Source organism: Dermacentor andersoni, chromosome 9, assembly GCF_023375885.2.
Source record: "Dermacentor andersoni chromosome 9, qqDerAnde1_hic_scaffold, whole genome shotgun sequence".
NCBI lineage: Eukaryota > Metazoa > Arthropoda > Arachnida > Ixodida > Ixodidae > Dermacentor > Dermacentor andersoni.
The window spans coordinates 9,682,226-9,697,729 of record NC_092822.1 but is presented as its reverse complement, the minus strand read 5'-3'; the positions used below and the strand labels follow the sequence as shown (position 1 = coordinate 9,697,729).

The following is a 15,504-nucleotide window of genomic DNA, read 5'->3' as shown; positions in this document are numbered from 1 at the left end:
GCATCGGACGATAGTTTTAACAGTTTTGCTTCGTTCGAGACCTTTGTTTGAACCAAAGCGTAGGGCTAGCACGGATTTTGATCGCTAGCGTTGGCGGCGTGCTTTCTTGAGCGAGGCAACGGTGGCTGTAGTGTGTTTGAACAAGTCAACATGCTAAGCCTTTTCGCAAGTGTGTTTTTAATGGCATTCGTCGGTACGAGAGCCACGTGGTCTGCATCCTGGGAGAGCGAGGCTCAGCGCCCGCAGAGCATTGCCAAGCCTGAAGCGAGTGAGTACGGAAGCCTCGTGGGTGGTCCAAATTTCTTATGTAAATAGCTTCTTCTATCTCTTTGACTCGGATGAAGTCGCGGCTCTGGGAGCCGGGTGGCCGCGGGCCGCGGGTGCCACTACGGGCTGACTGGTATTGCGGCCTGGCACCGGGCGCTCCGACACCGTCTGGGACGGTGGGCGCCGTCAACTCGGATGCTGTGTGCACCGAGCGGGGTAGGACCACCTAATAGAGCTGACGTCTCCTCGCGGCTGCCTGTTTTGCACCCATTCTGGATGTTGTTTTTCGGATGCCGGTTGTTGTCAGGGTAGCGACGCTTTAGGCCTAAGGCTTTACGGAGCTGCCTGTCGCACGTGGACGGACACAACCTGGTGGACCGTGGCGTTGAGGTGTTGCATTTTGCTTCCCTCATTCTAGTTAGCCTCGCACGAATTGAAATTATTCGTTCCGACTCAAGGAAGCGAGCTTTGTTCATGTGAACTTAGCATCCAAGTAGCTGCCCGATCTTTTGCTAGCCGAGTTGAACATCGTACCACGTGGGCGATGCGCATGCAGACTTCATCTCCCTTGCACTACTTTAGTGTTTGCCGAGTGTGTTGAGTGTACGCAGCGTGATTGGAGTCACCCCTGGTTTGCCGTCACCTGCACATCGTCTGCGCTGCTGCCCCGGACTACGATCGAGCCACCGGGCAATGATGATGCTGTGGCGAGTTCGGCGCAGCGACTTCGGCGGCCGCCTGTATCCAGCTCGCAACCCTCGGCGGTGGAGAAAAGAGCTGGCGGTCACGGACAGCTACTGCAGCTCTCGCAAGCAGGGCGCGTCGGCGCAAGCGACGCTTGCTCGTTCCGACTACTGCGTCGCCGTTTCCGGAGTCCTGGCCTGGAATCGTGCTGTCGAGTCTGCAAAGCTGCTGCTGTGACCGGCGGACGCCAGCGGTGTACCCAAGGACAATGTCGGCTCGCATGCTATGGACAGCGTGTGGACATTTCCTCAGCGCGGCCACTGTTGCATGTACTAACTTCGCGAAGCGCAGGTTGATGTTAGACCGTGTCACATGTTTCGCCGGAATAAGAAGGGATCTAAGGTTGGGGGGATGTGGGGATGCGCGACTCTCACGCGTCCCCTGATATGTTGTTTTCCCGCACGGCTCGCGTGGCCTGGCGCCCGCGGCGGTCGGAGTGGTTGAGGCGCAGTACGAGAGATGGCTCGAGCGTTGCGCTGCTAACGCCGCCGACAGGTGGGGTTACTTGGGCGCCAAAAGACAAGGCGCTTCCTCTTTGGGTTCGAGATCGTCAAGCGGCGCGGACGTCCCGCGCAGGCGCCAATTCATGCTTCTGCGAGACTGTCTCGCGTGGCCTCCTTCGAACGCGCCACCGTTCGCGTGACCGTACGTGCAAACAACCAGGCGTTGGGATCCAGCATGGGGCGAACATATTCACTCGCTATCCGGTCGCAGTAAGTAGACTTCTAGATTTGTCGCGCGCCCATCGGCATGTTTTGTGGATAGCAACTCGGCTAGCAGGCATTGATCTATGAAAGGTGCAATAAATGCCCTTGTGATTGTTTGCACTACTGTGTTGTAGTTCCTTTGTCCCAAGAGTACGGGAGGAGAACCCCACACCAGGCATGCGGCGTCGTCTTCACTCGCTCCAGGGCGACTGCTCCAGGGCGACTGGACTGCACTGCCTTCAGCTTAACATCGGCTTTGTCCTTGAGGATCGTACTCAGGGTGTTGAGAGGAATTCCGAACGCCGCAGCGACCAACAACTTTTTTTCGCCATCCTCCACCCGTCGAATGATGTCCGCCTTTGTTGAAAAATCCAAATGCTCGCGCTTTTTAGCGGCCATGGCTCCGGAACACATGCCAAAAGCGGAAAGAAAAACGCACTGCACCGCGCTACTCAAGCCTTCGCGTTGGCCTCGTGAATAAAAATAAGGCAAATCGAAAAACACACCGCTCCGCGTCTCTGCACTACCACAAGCCAAAGCTGCACTGACCTCGTTCGTCTCGCTGCGCCAGCGGTGTCAGCCAACCAAAACACATGAAACGGGCACTTGTGGTCAGCGTAGTTTCTCCCTCCCGCTTCCCTTTCACACCCAATCGCACTCCAAGTGCTCTTCGTAACGGGCCTTTTATCCACACGCCCCTTTCTCAGAGTGCGGGGCAGCGTGCGTGAGATCGCAGGAACATTGCGAGAGCTTCGAGAAGGGAAGCGCACTTGTGGGGGTAGGATGCAATGGGAGAAGCGCACTTGCCGGGGCGCAGCTCAGCACCAAGTTCGATACATCGATATGCCGGTGCACAGGAGTTCTATATACGTGAACAATAGCACTATACTTTTGCATGGGATTCCCAAGGGGATGTTTCAACTGTTCGATATAGGAAATAATTCTATATATCCGGGTTCGATATATCCGAGATCGACTGTATATTCCTCATCCAAATGCCGGGGAAAACTTATCTCCATCAACATCCTCAGACCCGTGTCACGTCCTGCATAGGCGAGCTTATGGAGCATGTGGGCCCTGCAGCGCCTGCAGCTGTTCCTCGAGGGCCAGTCCTTTTTTCCGCATATGCAGTTTGGTTTTTGTTCACACCTGTTGACACAGGACGTGCTACTACAAATAAAAAAAAAAAGGAGGTCCTGGGTTCCCCACAGGGAGCCTTAACCCGCACTTTGCTCGCGCTTGACCTTAAGTCGGCCTTCGACAATGTGGAGCACTGCCTCATCCTCAAGAACCTCGCTGAATCGCGTTGCGGCATTTGGGTATAGAACTCCGTCCAAGCCTTCCTGCGCGACTGCATAGCAACAACTGAAATTGGTCCTCAGTGCTTGGGTATCATCCAACTAACGGGACGTGGCACCCCCAGGGATCGGTGACCTCACCAGCCCTCTTTATCATCGCTATACTAGGTCTCCTCAAACAAGTGGATGAAGTCACGCACCTTCACCATGCACCCTATGCCAACAATATAATGCTGTGAATGGCTTGGGGCTCCGACAGAGCCATCCAAGACTAGCTTTAACAGGCGGTCTAGATCGCATCAAACTAGGCCTGAAAGGGTGGGCTCAGCTGTGCACCACACAAGTCCAAACTTGTCCTCTTTCGTCCAGGCGGCAAGTCTCCCCGACGGACACGGGTAAGATACCTCACTTGCACTCTTGGCGAACTTGAGGAGAACAGAGTCTTCTACGCGGACGCAGCTTGTCGGCACTAGGGCATACAAAAGTGGTGGTCAACGGCACCCACGAGGTTGTGAGCGATGCCTCTATTCTCTCTCCCCCTTTAACTACCGACTCGGGAGAGATCCTGGTGGTAACCCTTGCCACCCAGCCCATCTTGAGCTTCCCTGGGGAAACGTATTACATAATCACTGATTCACAAGTGGCATGCAGGGCTTTCTTGACAGGTCGTGATATTACAAAAACCGCTCAGTGCATTCTTTCAGGTGCATCCGAATTAATAGCGCACCTCACCCACAACATTCACCTGCTCTGGACGCCTGGCGATGGCTCACGGCTGGATAATGAAAGTGCTCATTGAGGCCGCTCGAGAAATCCTCTCTGAGCAGCCCTGCACAGTGAGGCGGTCAACACAGAGTGTAGTTCCCCCCTTCTCACAAATTGCGAGGTTACACAGCACTACACGTGCCAACGTCAGCTGTATGGCCTCTCGGGAGGAGGCAGTCGCACTTTGCCAATTGCAGACACACACATTTCCAAATCTCCACTTCCTGCACATCCTATCCCCCATGCGCTACCCCAATGCTTGTCCAGGATGTGGTGTTTCCCCCACCACCTTGCATGTTACGGTACGATGCACCACTCCTTGCTTCCCGTCCCTTCCCCATATCCTTCTTGCATGCCACATGACAGAGCAGTAGGAAGGCATCCTTCACCATGGCACCTTCGAGGTCAGGCGGGCACTGATCCAATGGGCAAACAAGGCATCGCTAAAGATGCCATAGGAGCCCCAAACTAGGGGCCCCTTCCCAATTTTCTATTGCCTGTCAATCAAAAATGTTTTCATCATCATCCCGTACTGTGCTCAGCAAAAGGTGTCCGGAGTTTCGTAGGATTATGTTCCTGCTTTTGTCGCTTTGTCTGGAACTTTGTGCACGTCACCCGCGCTCCCACTGAACTCTTGAAGAAGGATGTTCCTTTTGTCTGGAGACCCGAACAAGCAGCTTCATTTTGTGCCCTCATCCGTCTACTCACTACACCACCAATACTGGCCCGTTTTGACGCCTCATCGCCTACAGAACTTCACACCAATGCCAATGGTCATGGAAATGGGGCTGTCCTTGGCCAAAACCAGCACGGCAAGGAACGTGTCATCGCCTACGCCAGTCGCCTTGCACCGTCCGAACGAAACTTGAAACTTATTCCTCACTGAATGCAAGTGCCCGTCTTTAATGTGGGCTGTTACCAAATTTAGACCTTACTTGTTTGGCCAAACCTTTTTTGTAAATACAGACCACAATGCCCTCTGCCGACTCTCGTCGCTTAAGGATCCGTTTGGGCATATTGGCCGCTGGGCACTACAGCTCCAAGAATACATGTTTGTTGTGCACTACAAATCTGGGAGATTGCACTAAGGCGCAGAGTGCTTGTCACGCCACCCTGTCAATGCTCCCGACCTCACTGACCCTGACTCAGATGCCTGTACACTGTCCATCTTTGCTTCAGATGATATCCCCACCAAACAGCAATGAGACACATCTTTACAGCTCTTCATTGAGTGTCTACCCGTTCCGTCACCAGACCATTCTGTTCACCTGCTTGAGCTACATGACAACATTTTGTATCGTCATATCAGCTCAGATGACCCAGAGTTTCTGCTTGTCTTACCTCACCGTCTGCGCTACAGCATACTTCACCAGTTTCACGACGTACCAACTGCCCGTCACCCAAGCGTCTTGCGTACTTACGCCCGCATCCGGCATCAGTTTTTCTGGCCTGGCAAGTACCGTTCTGTATGCCGTTATGTTGCTGCTTGTAAACACTGCCAATGCCACAAGCGCCCTTCAGCACTGCTTGCAGGCCAGTTACACGCTATTGATATCCCTGCAGAGCCATTCTTCCACGTTAGCCTTGACTTTCTAGGCCCTTTCCCTACGTCCATCTCAAGAAATAAATGGGTGACATTGCCAACAAGCTATTCCACAGATGCTGCTGACTTTCTCCTCCACAACGTAATTCTACATCATGGTGCCCCTCAGCATAGGAGTACTGGAAGTACCGGAGGAGGTACTTCCTCTCGTGAGTCGTAGATGACATCCTTCATGCCTGCTCCAGCGAACATAAGCTCACCACCACTTATCTACAGACGAATGGACTGACCCGAGGGCCTGAATTAAACACTAACTGAGATGCTGGCCATGTACGTTTCATCTGATCACAGTGACTGGGACAGCACGTTACCATTTGTTACCTTTGCATACAATTCATACATCATCATCATCATCATCAGCCTGGTTACGCCCACTGCAGGGCAAAGGCCTCTCCCATACTTCTCCAACAACCCCGGTCATGTACTAATTGCGGCCATGCCGTCCCTGCAAACTTCTTAATCTCATCCGCCCACCTAACTTTCTGCCGCCCCCTGCTACGCTTCCCTTCCCTTGGGATCCAGTCCGTAACCCTTAATGACCATCGGTTATCTTCCCTCCTCATTACATGTCCTGCCCATGCCCATTTCTTTTTCTTGATTTCAACTAAGATGTCATTAAGATGTCAACTAAGATGTCAATTCATACACCGCTGGATATTCACCATTTACTGTTTAGCCGACATCCTCAATTGCCATTCGAGACTCCTTCTGTCGGCTCCTCACTCGCCTACTGAATACGCCAGTGACATCATTGCTCGAGCCCGTGCAGCTCGTCAACTTGCCTATGACCGACTCTGTGCTTCGCAAGAATCCCAAAAGTGCCATTACGACAGCCTACACAGAAGTGTGCACATCATGCCTGGCGCTCTGGTTCTCCTATGGTCACAATGCTGCTGCATTGGCCTATCGGAGAAGCTCCTCCCACATTACACTGGGCCCTGCAGGGTGCTGCGTAAACTACGATATAATACCCCTGCACCGTACTTCTTCGATCTTCTTGCTACGAACTTATGTTGCTCACATTTCTTGGCTGAAGCCATTTGTCCTAGCTCCTCACCTTCTCAGCAAGTGTCAGGATGGCGCTTCCGCCACCGGAGGGTGATGTTGCAGAGCGATTCGATACATGGATGACTGCGATGTTTGGCAGAGCAATGAAGACGACAATGAGGATGCTTGCAAGTTGGCCAGATCAGACATCTTCTGTTGCCCTAGCTTTCTTAGTAAATACTTTGTGATATTTTGAAATTTTGTCTGTATAGTGGAACTTGGCAGTGTACAGCCAGAGCAGTTACGAAGTACAATGGAGACCAAAGTTGCTGCAGGTTGTGGCATGTTTCGTGAGTGCATTTTAGAGCACTGCTTTTGTTTCTGTGGCTCGCGTCAGCGGCCAAAGACGCTACGCGGTTTGTGGTGCGCCAGCCAAAATGCCGTCCCCTCTAGACTTGGACGCGCGCGCCGTCGGCTGCTTCTTCGGCACATGCGCAGAATGATCCCCAGCCCGCGCACCGTTTTAAACGGCTGTGTGCGACAGGGGGCGAATTCGCTTGGGCACCTTTGTTCTCTGCACCATGCATTATGTTTCGGCGCAGTCAGCACACCGAACTGAGCAGGCCGCGTCCGGTTACATTGGCTGCACCAGTGCTTCGAACTACAGACATTCTCACCAATGTGACACAGCGTGTGCACATGCTCTCTAATCCCATGTCAGACTATATACGTGCCTTAACTGAGCGTGTTTTTTCTCTGACTTTCATTAGTTCGAATTCTGTATAATTTGAATTTTCGTAGCAACCCCGTGGAATTGGAATGCTTTTATTGTATATATATTTATGTACATGCCATGCGGTATATGCAGGTTATATTGCCACACCCTTCTATCACCAAAGTTCCTCATACCTTGTCTTACATTCCTCAGAATTTTGAGAATGACAGCACACAAACAAATTTCAAGAAAGAAAACACAGACAGCGCATGCCTTTTATGTTAAATTTGCTCACACTTAAATATTAAAAGTGGAAAACAATGACATCAATCTGAAAAAGATGCAATTTTTTTGGACTCAGCTGTGCATTACCTGCGAGATCAGCCGAAGCAAGAGGCCATATTTCTACCAGCAAATTCTCGTTCATGTGTAACATTCGCTGCCAGTGTTTCCTGGTAAACATTACAGTTACATAAGCTGAAGTTGTCGGAAAGCATGACAAGCAGTCCGGGATCTTTCAATGCTATTGCATTTCACTTTTAAAGGTGAAGCTTCCGTGTCCTTCAATTTTTTATTCCTAATATTACAAGTATTTATGCAAGCCGATCTGTATTGACAAGTCAACGACGCACATTTACCTATGCAAAATCTTTTTTGCAACATTATGGTCACACTAAAAAAATTACAGTAAACTTTTTTTAATGTCACTCTGAAGATTTTAAACCTGCAATAAGTAAATCAAGCCTTTGCTAGGGGGGGGGTTCGTATTTGGCAAAACCTCAAACCACAAAGGTAGAAAAACACTAAATCCCATGTTCTAGAATATTCCTCGACAGAAGCGGTCTCTGCGCTTCATTCACACCCCACAGCAATTCTTGAGAAACGTACCATCAATATTCAGCCGAGGGGCGGCGCTATGCTCCCCTTGGTAAAGTGGAGCAAGAGCTTTAAATTGATTGAGAATATGGAGGTAAATCAGTTTAGACTGATAAAAGTATTCTTCAAAAACCATTTTCATTTATATCGGTAAAAGGATGGTTATAGCAAGAGAAAATTAAGGTGAAAGTTCAATTTCTTTAAATTTCATGCCAGAACCCCAGCGTTTGTTAGCCAGTGCAACGTCACATATTTCAATTAGCCCAGCCTTGCTTACAGAATTTTACTATGCCCAAGCAGATGCTATCATGGCAAACTGGTGTAGGAATTTCAAGGCAGTGTTGCCACATGTCCTTCATTTTAGCATCTTTTCTGGCTTACCAAGCCTCTCCTCACAGCAAGAGTGACTTTTTTCGGTATCACGAAAGGACAATTCGATAACACAGCTCAATTAATTTTTCTATGTGCTGCCCCTTTAGCTACTGCTGTCGTAGATGTGTGGGTAGCTCACCCTCTGCCGAGGAAGGAGTCACACTGCTGGCTGACGGACGGGGATTCTCACAGGCACAACAGCGCATGGCACTGGGCTGGTTCCTGACCAGGCACGTGTCACACTCCCAAAGGGAACCACTGGCAACCACAGAAGGCGTAGCTGCACCAGGTGTGGCACTGCTGGCCGAGGATGGCCGAGGACTCTCACAGGCGCAGCACTGAGTGGAGCTGGTCTCGTTCCTCACCAGGCACGTGTTGCACTCCCAGCGAGAAGCTGCGGCAGCATTACTGGCATGCAATGGCGGAGATTGGGCTGGTGTTGAGGAAGGAAGGCTCGTGGGAGCCACAGCTGCTGCTTTGGGAGCGGCATTGGGAGACGGCGTTTCACAAGCGCGGCAGCAGCTTGCCGAGGCTGGGTTGCTGATCAGGCACACCGAGCATGACCAGCTTCCTGCAGGTGGCTTGAAGCGCTCCCACAGATCCCCACCACCTGCTCGCAACAGGCAAGACGTTGAAGGAAATGAGCCTTGGATCATCTTAGCATGCCTATTCACCTATGCTATTTATTGCCCTAAGGCGTGCACACAGCCCAACAAGACTGGTAATGATAGAGTGATAATTGCACACAGAAACAGGCTTCTAAAAGTACACTATGACTAACATGAGAATTCATGGCTCAACTTTGTTATATGAAATTCTCGGGTATTCTGTAGGCTTGTGCGAAAAATGTAAATTTTTTGGTTTGAAGCAAAATTGAAGCAAATAGCAATTAGTGTTGAATAATTACTGAGTGAATGGTTCAAACATTTGTGAAATTTGCACAAAGCCTTGAGACAGGGTTCTCCCCAAAAATTGTTTAGGGCTAGACACTCTGCAACTGGGGAAGGAGTGAGAAGCAGGTACACGTGACTAAGGATCTGTGTTTTTTTATTATTGTCATTACTACTTTTTCAATACGACCGTTTTGCCATACTGAATAGTAAGTAAACCAATTTTGCATTGTGAAGGCATTAATGAAACTAATGCGAGTCAGTAATGCACCCAACCACAATCGGCAAACTTTGTCAAGAAAAAGAAAAATGCACAACTCACCACTGCCAAAATGCACCCAAAACATACCCTGGCAATTCACACCTGTGCAAGCCCATAAGAGTGCTTCCTGTGTTTGCGTTACAGCAGTAACAAATCGTAACACTTGACTGTTTTTCTCTTGCTTCTTTGTTTATTTCTCCACGGTAAAATATAATGCAATGGCTACTACTTAAGGCCACATCTCTCCTCTTTACAATGGTTCTAAAATGATTGAGTCAAATTAAGAAAGCCACATGCTCTGCGGTGAGACGGCAGCTCCCGACACCCGTTTTTCTACCCTATTTTTGTCAACAGTGCACTAAAGGAGTGCTGTTTTCTAATGTTCTACATCACTTTTCTATTTTATACCACATGATAAAGGAACACCCTAGTATCGCGTAAAAAAAAAACATTTTGACTGGTCAACCGAAGCAGTAGGCGGTAAACCGGTGCAGTGGGCTGCTTGTCCACTGCCGCCCATTTTGGGGAGTGGTCGCAGGTGGCGGTGGAACCCTGCCTTGAGACAAAAGCCAGATGTTGACAAATCTATGACAGTTGGTTCTTCAATTGTTAAAAAAAAAAGTTCCTTTTTTGGAGTCAGCTCACTATCAAACTGGCGTTTATAATATTTTTGATATCAAAATGCAAGTTCATCATTTTTCACAAAATCACAAAAATCACAAAGAATTGGTTTACGGGCTCTTGCTAACTGTTGTGCTTCAGTCTACTTAAAATCTTGAGGTCATTGAGGGTTCAGAAGTGTTTCGTGTTTAACTACCATGTGTCATCGCAATGCTGTGAAGTGCAAGTTTGAGTGCATGACGCTGATAGTTTATGCCGAGTTGTGCAAATTCAGCTTGAAGCTTTGTCTACACGCAAACTCACAGATGAAAAAAAGTTTTTAAAGTGTAATAGTAAAATCAGGTGTAGGTTATCTGCAAATTTTTATTTAAAAAGTGGCTTTGCGGCTTGCTGTGAAACCACCTTTAGGGCAAAGAGCAGCTGGCAGAAGGTATGACGTGGAAGATTTGTGTATCTGCAAATGATGACTGTTTTTACAATGGTTTGGCTGTTGTATGCAGTTATTATTGCAGGCTATATGCGGGAAATCTTTTTTCTTTCCAGGGTGTTGTAATTGGAGGGCGGGGCTTATACAGCGAAAAATACGCATTTTCTTCGGTTAAAAAAAACTCCACATACTGAAATTCAAGCAAACAAGAATTTTTATTAGGACAATATTAGAAAAATTCATATATTCGCACAAGCCTAGTGTGTACCATATTTATTCGAATTTAGGCTGATAGTTTTTTCCAAATAATCATATACAACACTCTAGCGTCGGCTTAGATTAAAAGATTTAAAAGAACGCGCCAGTTTGTAACTTAAAGTGATAAATATGGTCCCCATAGCTAGCGCCATTTAGAAAAATCTGTATCGCAGCCATTACTAGCTGGGCCAGTAGACAACTGAAGTACACGAGCGATGTCCTTGCTTTAACCTGTGTCGTATAGGAGCTGGTTCTATGGTATCGGCATGCGGCATGGAGTTATCGTAATGGCACACTATAATGCCGCTTTCAAACGAAAAGTTGCTAGCTCCAGAGGCATAGTAAGCCAGGCGGGACTTCAAGATCAATGAGAAAAATGTCTATCGTTGGAAGGGGCAACGGGAGACGCTTTTGTGTGTGCTGCAACGAGGAGATGACAGCGATAAGGAAGATAAGCGCACAATAACAGAGAGGATCTGTTCACAGAGATCGCGCCATGTTACGAAACGTGCGATGCCGCACTGTCTGCACATGCATGGGCGCGCAGATGCGAGCTTGCGCGTGTCCACAAGAGTTTGTGTGGTCTGGGCTATAGGGACGAGGCTAAAGCCCCAAACAGACGTACGCGCTGGCACGCGGCCGCATACACAGCGCCGCGTCTGAACGCATACGGCGTCAGGCGCTGAAGCTGAATCGCATGTTGAAGCGCGGCGGCGTGGAGACCTTGCACTGCCAGGTTTCTTGCGCCCGCACCGGAAGCTGCCACTCGCGTCACCCGCCCGACGCGCCTAATGTGACAACGGCGAACCAACATGACTTCCGGAAGGATTCTTCGCGCGGCGTGCAGGCAAGCCCGGGCAAGCTGCGTGCGTTGTGATCGGAGTTCTGCGCCGGTTTTCGTATTTTTTGATGGCAGCCGCTGAAGTCTTCAGCCGCAACGGATGCATTATTAACGAAATGTTCATCGCCGAAGTTCGGGACCTGACACAGCGTGCAGAACGCGTAAGGCACAGACCACGCGAGTGATGCTGTGCCGACGCTGCTGGTTTCACAGAGTTCACAATACTGACAGTTGAGCTGAGTGAACCACTAGGAGTCCTGCAACATCATTTTTTAAAATATAAAAACAAATTTTAAGTTAAAGCTTATTGCGTGCTATTGCCATCTTTAGCACATTGCTTAACGTGACCGTTAAGCGTAGGCTGGGCTGCGTTGAATCGCCACGACAAAACGCGCAGCGACGAGCGCGCGGCAACTCCTGCATCGTTTGGGTGCGCGCCCTCTTCCTCCGCCAGGCGCGACGCGACGTCGAGTGAGCGCGGTACGTGCGGGCGCGTTTTAACGCGTACGTCTGGTTGGGGCTTAACAGCGGTGACGACGTAGAGTGACCTCTGCAATTTTACAATAAATGCTGTTATTTTGTGAACACTGTACTCGCTTTTTTTTGTTCAGCCTACATTCGAGATAAGTTTTAAAGAATTTTTTTCTGGCTTCGGACATTCAGGGGTCGGCTTAGAATCGGGGCCGGCCTAGATTCGAGTAAGTACGGTATTATGTGCCAAAACCATGATCTGATTATAAGGAACGCCATAATTCTGACCATCTGGGGCACGTAAGTCTAAATGCACAAGCATTTTTACATTCCACCGTCTCAGACAGGAGTGAACCCGCGACCTCGAGCTCAGTAGTGCATTGCCAGAGCCTATAAATACTGCAGTGGGTGCAGGAACTCTGTGCTTTCTCACCATGTCCATTTCAACTTGCAGAAAAAGAACAGTTGCCTGCACCTTTTGTGGAACTGCTGCTGTCCTTGTCGACTTCTGCCTTGGAATTCTCGGACTCTTTAGTGCCCTCATATCTTTCGGTCTCTGGTATGACGTCATCCTGCACAGACTTTGCTGGAGGATCCACCCTGATGGCCTCTCTAGGCTTCTCCAGCCCATGACCTGAATAAAATGGTGCATGTAAGCCACTGCAAGAACACAAAAGGCAGTTTCCCAAGTAAGGAACCCCATACTTGAGACACACATGTAGGCTTTGTTCTGAAAAATCTGTTGAATGCAACAACCCGGTTACAGACTCTGTTGCAATGAAGCAAACTTCCACAGCCCAGCTACTTGCATGACTGGAACTGTTGCATAGGGTTACCACAAAGAAACTGAGCCCAAGCTCACCTGTGTCATTAGACAGTTTATCTTCCTGCTGTTTCTCATTGCCACTTGGCCCCCAAGGCTCAGAGAACTGATACACCTGGACAGGAGAAGGGGAAAAACAAGAACCACACAGCACTTGAGTAACTTCTGCTCAAAAAGAACAAATAGGGTGGCTAGACTTGTCTACAGTAAAACCTCATGACGAAGCAGCACCCGGCACTCAAATATCTTCGTTATATGAGTAGATCTTAATATCAACAGAAAAGAAAAAGATTGCTATCAGGTGAATGCAAAATAAATACAAGCATGATGGCTATGAAGAGCCAGCAATGGGTCTCCATGGCTTTTAAGTGCCCGTAGACGGCCATGCCATATGGCATGGAATAATAATTTACTTGCCTGTACCAAGACTGATACACATCCCATGCAATGGGTATGACCATGTGGCACCAGCACATTAGCTACACGGCTGCGATACAACGAAGGTTTTGTCTAGATACTGCCTAGACTGTGAGGCCTAAGAACTGCTGCTTCGTCAGGATTAAGCAACTAAAGTTGTGGTTTGGTGCCAAGTTAGCGTGCAGCAACTTCATTCAAAGCTGCAATGTTTGCAGCGTCATCTGCGGCATTCAAAATTTCAGTTGTGATTATTGGTAGTGACAGTGCCATGGGGAAGCTAGAATAATTGCACAGATGCGTTAAAAAGTTGATTAGGAAGTTTGTTTGACATTTCTACTACCAGAATACATATTCCAAGCCACACACACACACACAGAAAGTTGCTGTGCTAGAGACCATTTACACTTGGCCTCTGCAAATGCATGTGCTGGCCAGCTTTAGGATAGATAGTTTATTCTGACAGAAAGTTAAAAAGGTACAATGCATGGTCACTATAATCAGCTAAAACCCTTCTGCCATGGAATGAAGTTAAAGGTGACGATATCGCCTGACTAGACTTCAACCCTCCATGCTGCATACAGTAGCCAAAAGCACGCGGCTATACTACCTAAATAAATATTTACATATTATACATAGCATGTACACTAATACGCTTATATACACTTTAGTGTATATATACAGGGTGTCCCAGCTAACTTGGACGAAGATTTTGAAAAAACCTATGCGTTCTTGAGAACAGAAATTGCCTGGATGTTGTTAGCGTTTATCTAACCTTCCAGTACCACTTTTTTGCTCGTCGTTTTTTCAGTAATTAGCAGAGATAAATTATTCAACTTCTTAAATATAGCTTGAAACATTCAGGCGTCAATAGGAAAGTTGTAGAGCTTCACAAATACTGCCCAATCCAGGTACTTCCAACAAGATAGACTTAGCATGGCCATCTTGATTCGGGAAAAACGAAAGCCCGCGGAGTTTAAAAAATACCACGTGTCAGCGCACTAGTATAAGTTCATGTAGAGCTTCCCAAATATTGCCCAATCCAGGACCTTTTAACAAGATAGACTTAGCATGGCCGTTTTGATACGGAAAAAACGAAAGCCCGCGGAGTTTTAAAAATACCACGTGACAGCGCACTAGTAGTATAAGTTCATGGATACACGTTGGAAGGATGATAAGCTCAATGTGGTGGCGTATGCCGTCGCTGAGAACACGAGCAGTACACTGTCTGTCGGGGTGAATAAGTGCATTATTAGCGCCACGCAAAATAGGTCCCCCCAAAATAAGGCGTTTTTACTTTCCGGAGCCGGGAACACAGATCACTACGAAGAACAGAAATGGCGGCATCGGTATCGATGAGAGCTGACGCGGGAACACCTTCGACAGTTACAGAAAGCATGTTGGCCAGGTGAACAGGAGGAATATTTCAAGACCGATAGGAAGCAGTTTCCCCTCCAAAAACTGCAACGTTAGTTTTCCGAGTGCTGGTCGACAAGATGGGAAGTGGGGCGAAGCGGTGATGTAGAGCGCCGGTAAGGTGATGGAGAACGACGCCTGGCCGAACGGGAATTATGAGGCAGATTGGGAGTAGCTGGAGGAGACTGAGAACGCTGTTGAGGGAACGAGTACAATCCGGGATAATAGGCGTCTGGTCGGCGAGTGCTGTCTTTCTCGTGCTCAGCATAGCCTCGACTTTCATCCTGCTGGTGACGGCGGCAGAAGCGAGGTATATGGCCGCGTATCCCACAGTAAAAACGAACCAGAGGAGGTGGACGCCACTGAGGGTCGGACGCCACTGAAGCCAAATGGTCATAGGAAACGTCAGTAGGCACGGAGGTCACGGTAGGGGTGGGTAGCGAAGCAACATCCGCGTAGGTAGGAGTAGGGCACGCTACCGGAGCAAGATGTGTCGTGGGTGTAGTCATCGCTGTCAACTCTTGCTTTACGACCTTGCGCAAGTCTAAGGTGGGGGTCGGGGCGCAGAGAGCAGGTGGTCGCCTTAGGTCTTGTATTTGAAGCTCTTCGCGGATGATGGTGCGGATAAGAGCACGTAGATCTGGAGAATGGGGAACCTGAGGATCGCTGCTGTCATGTTGAAGACGAATAGACTGCAGCGCGTCTGCAGCGAAAAAATTATCGGGATGAATGCGTGGTAGTGCAAAG

The 15,504-nt window shown here is 48.9% G+C and overlaps 1 protein-coding gene across 2 annotated transcripts in view; it reads right to left on the bottom strand.

Annotated features, from left to right (window-relative positions):
• LOC126526989 (uncharacterized) overlaps positions 1–15,504 on the bottom strand; it is a 117,947-nt gene that overhangs the window by 27,544 nt on the left and 74,899 nt on the right. For both annotated transcript variants that reach the window (XM_050174695.3, XM_072284432.1), the window contains exons 10-12: positions 12,967–13,042; positions 12,580–12,738; positions 8,474–8,944 (exon numbers count right to left, since the gene is read on the bottom strand). In XM_050174695.3, coding sequence (XP_050030652.1) covers positions 8,474–8,944; positions 12,580–12,738; positions 12,967–13,042 — 706 coding nt within the window. The remainder of the gene's footprint in view (positions 1–8,473; positions 8,945–12,579; positions 12,739–12,966; positions 13,043–15,504) is intronic.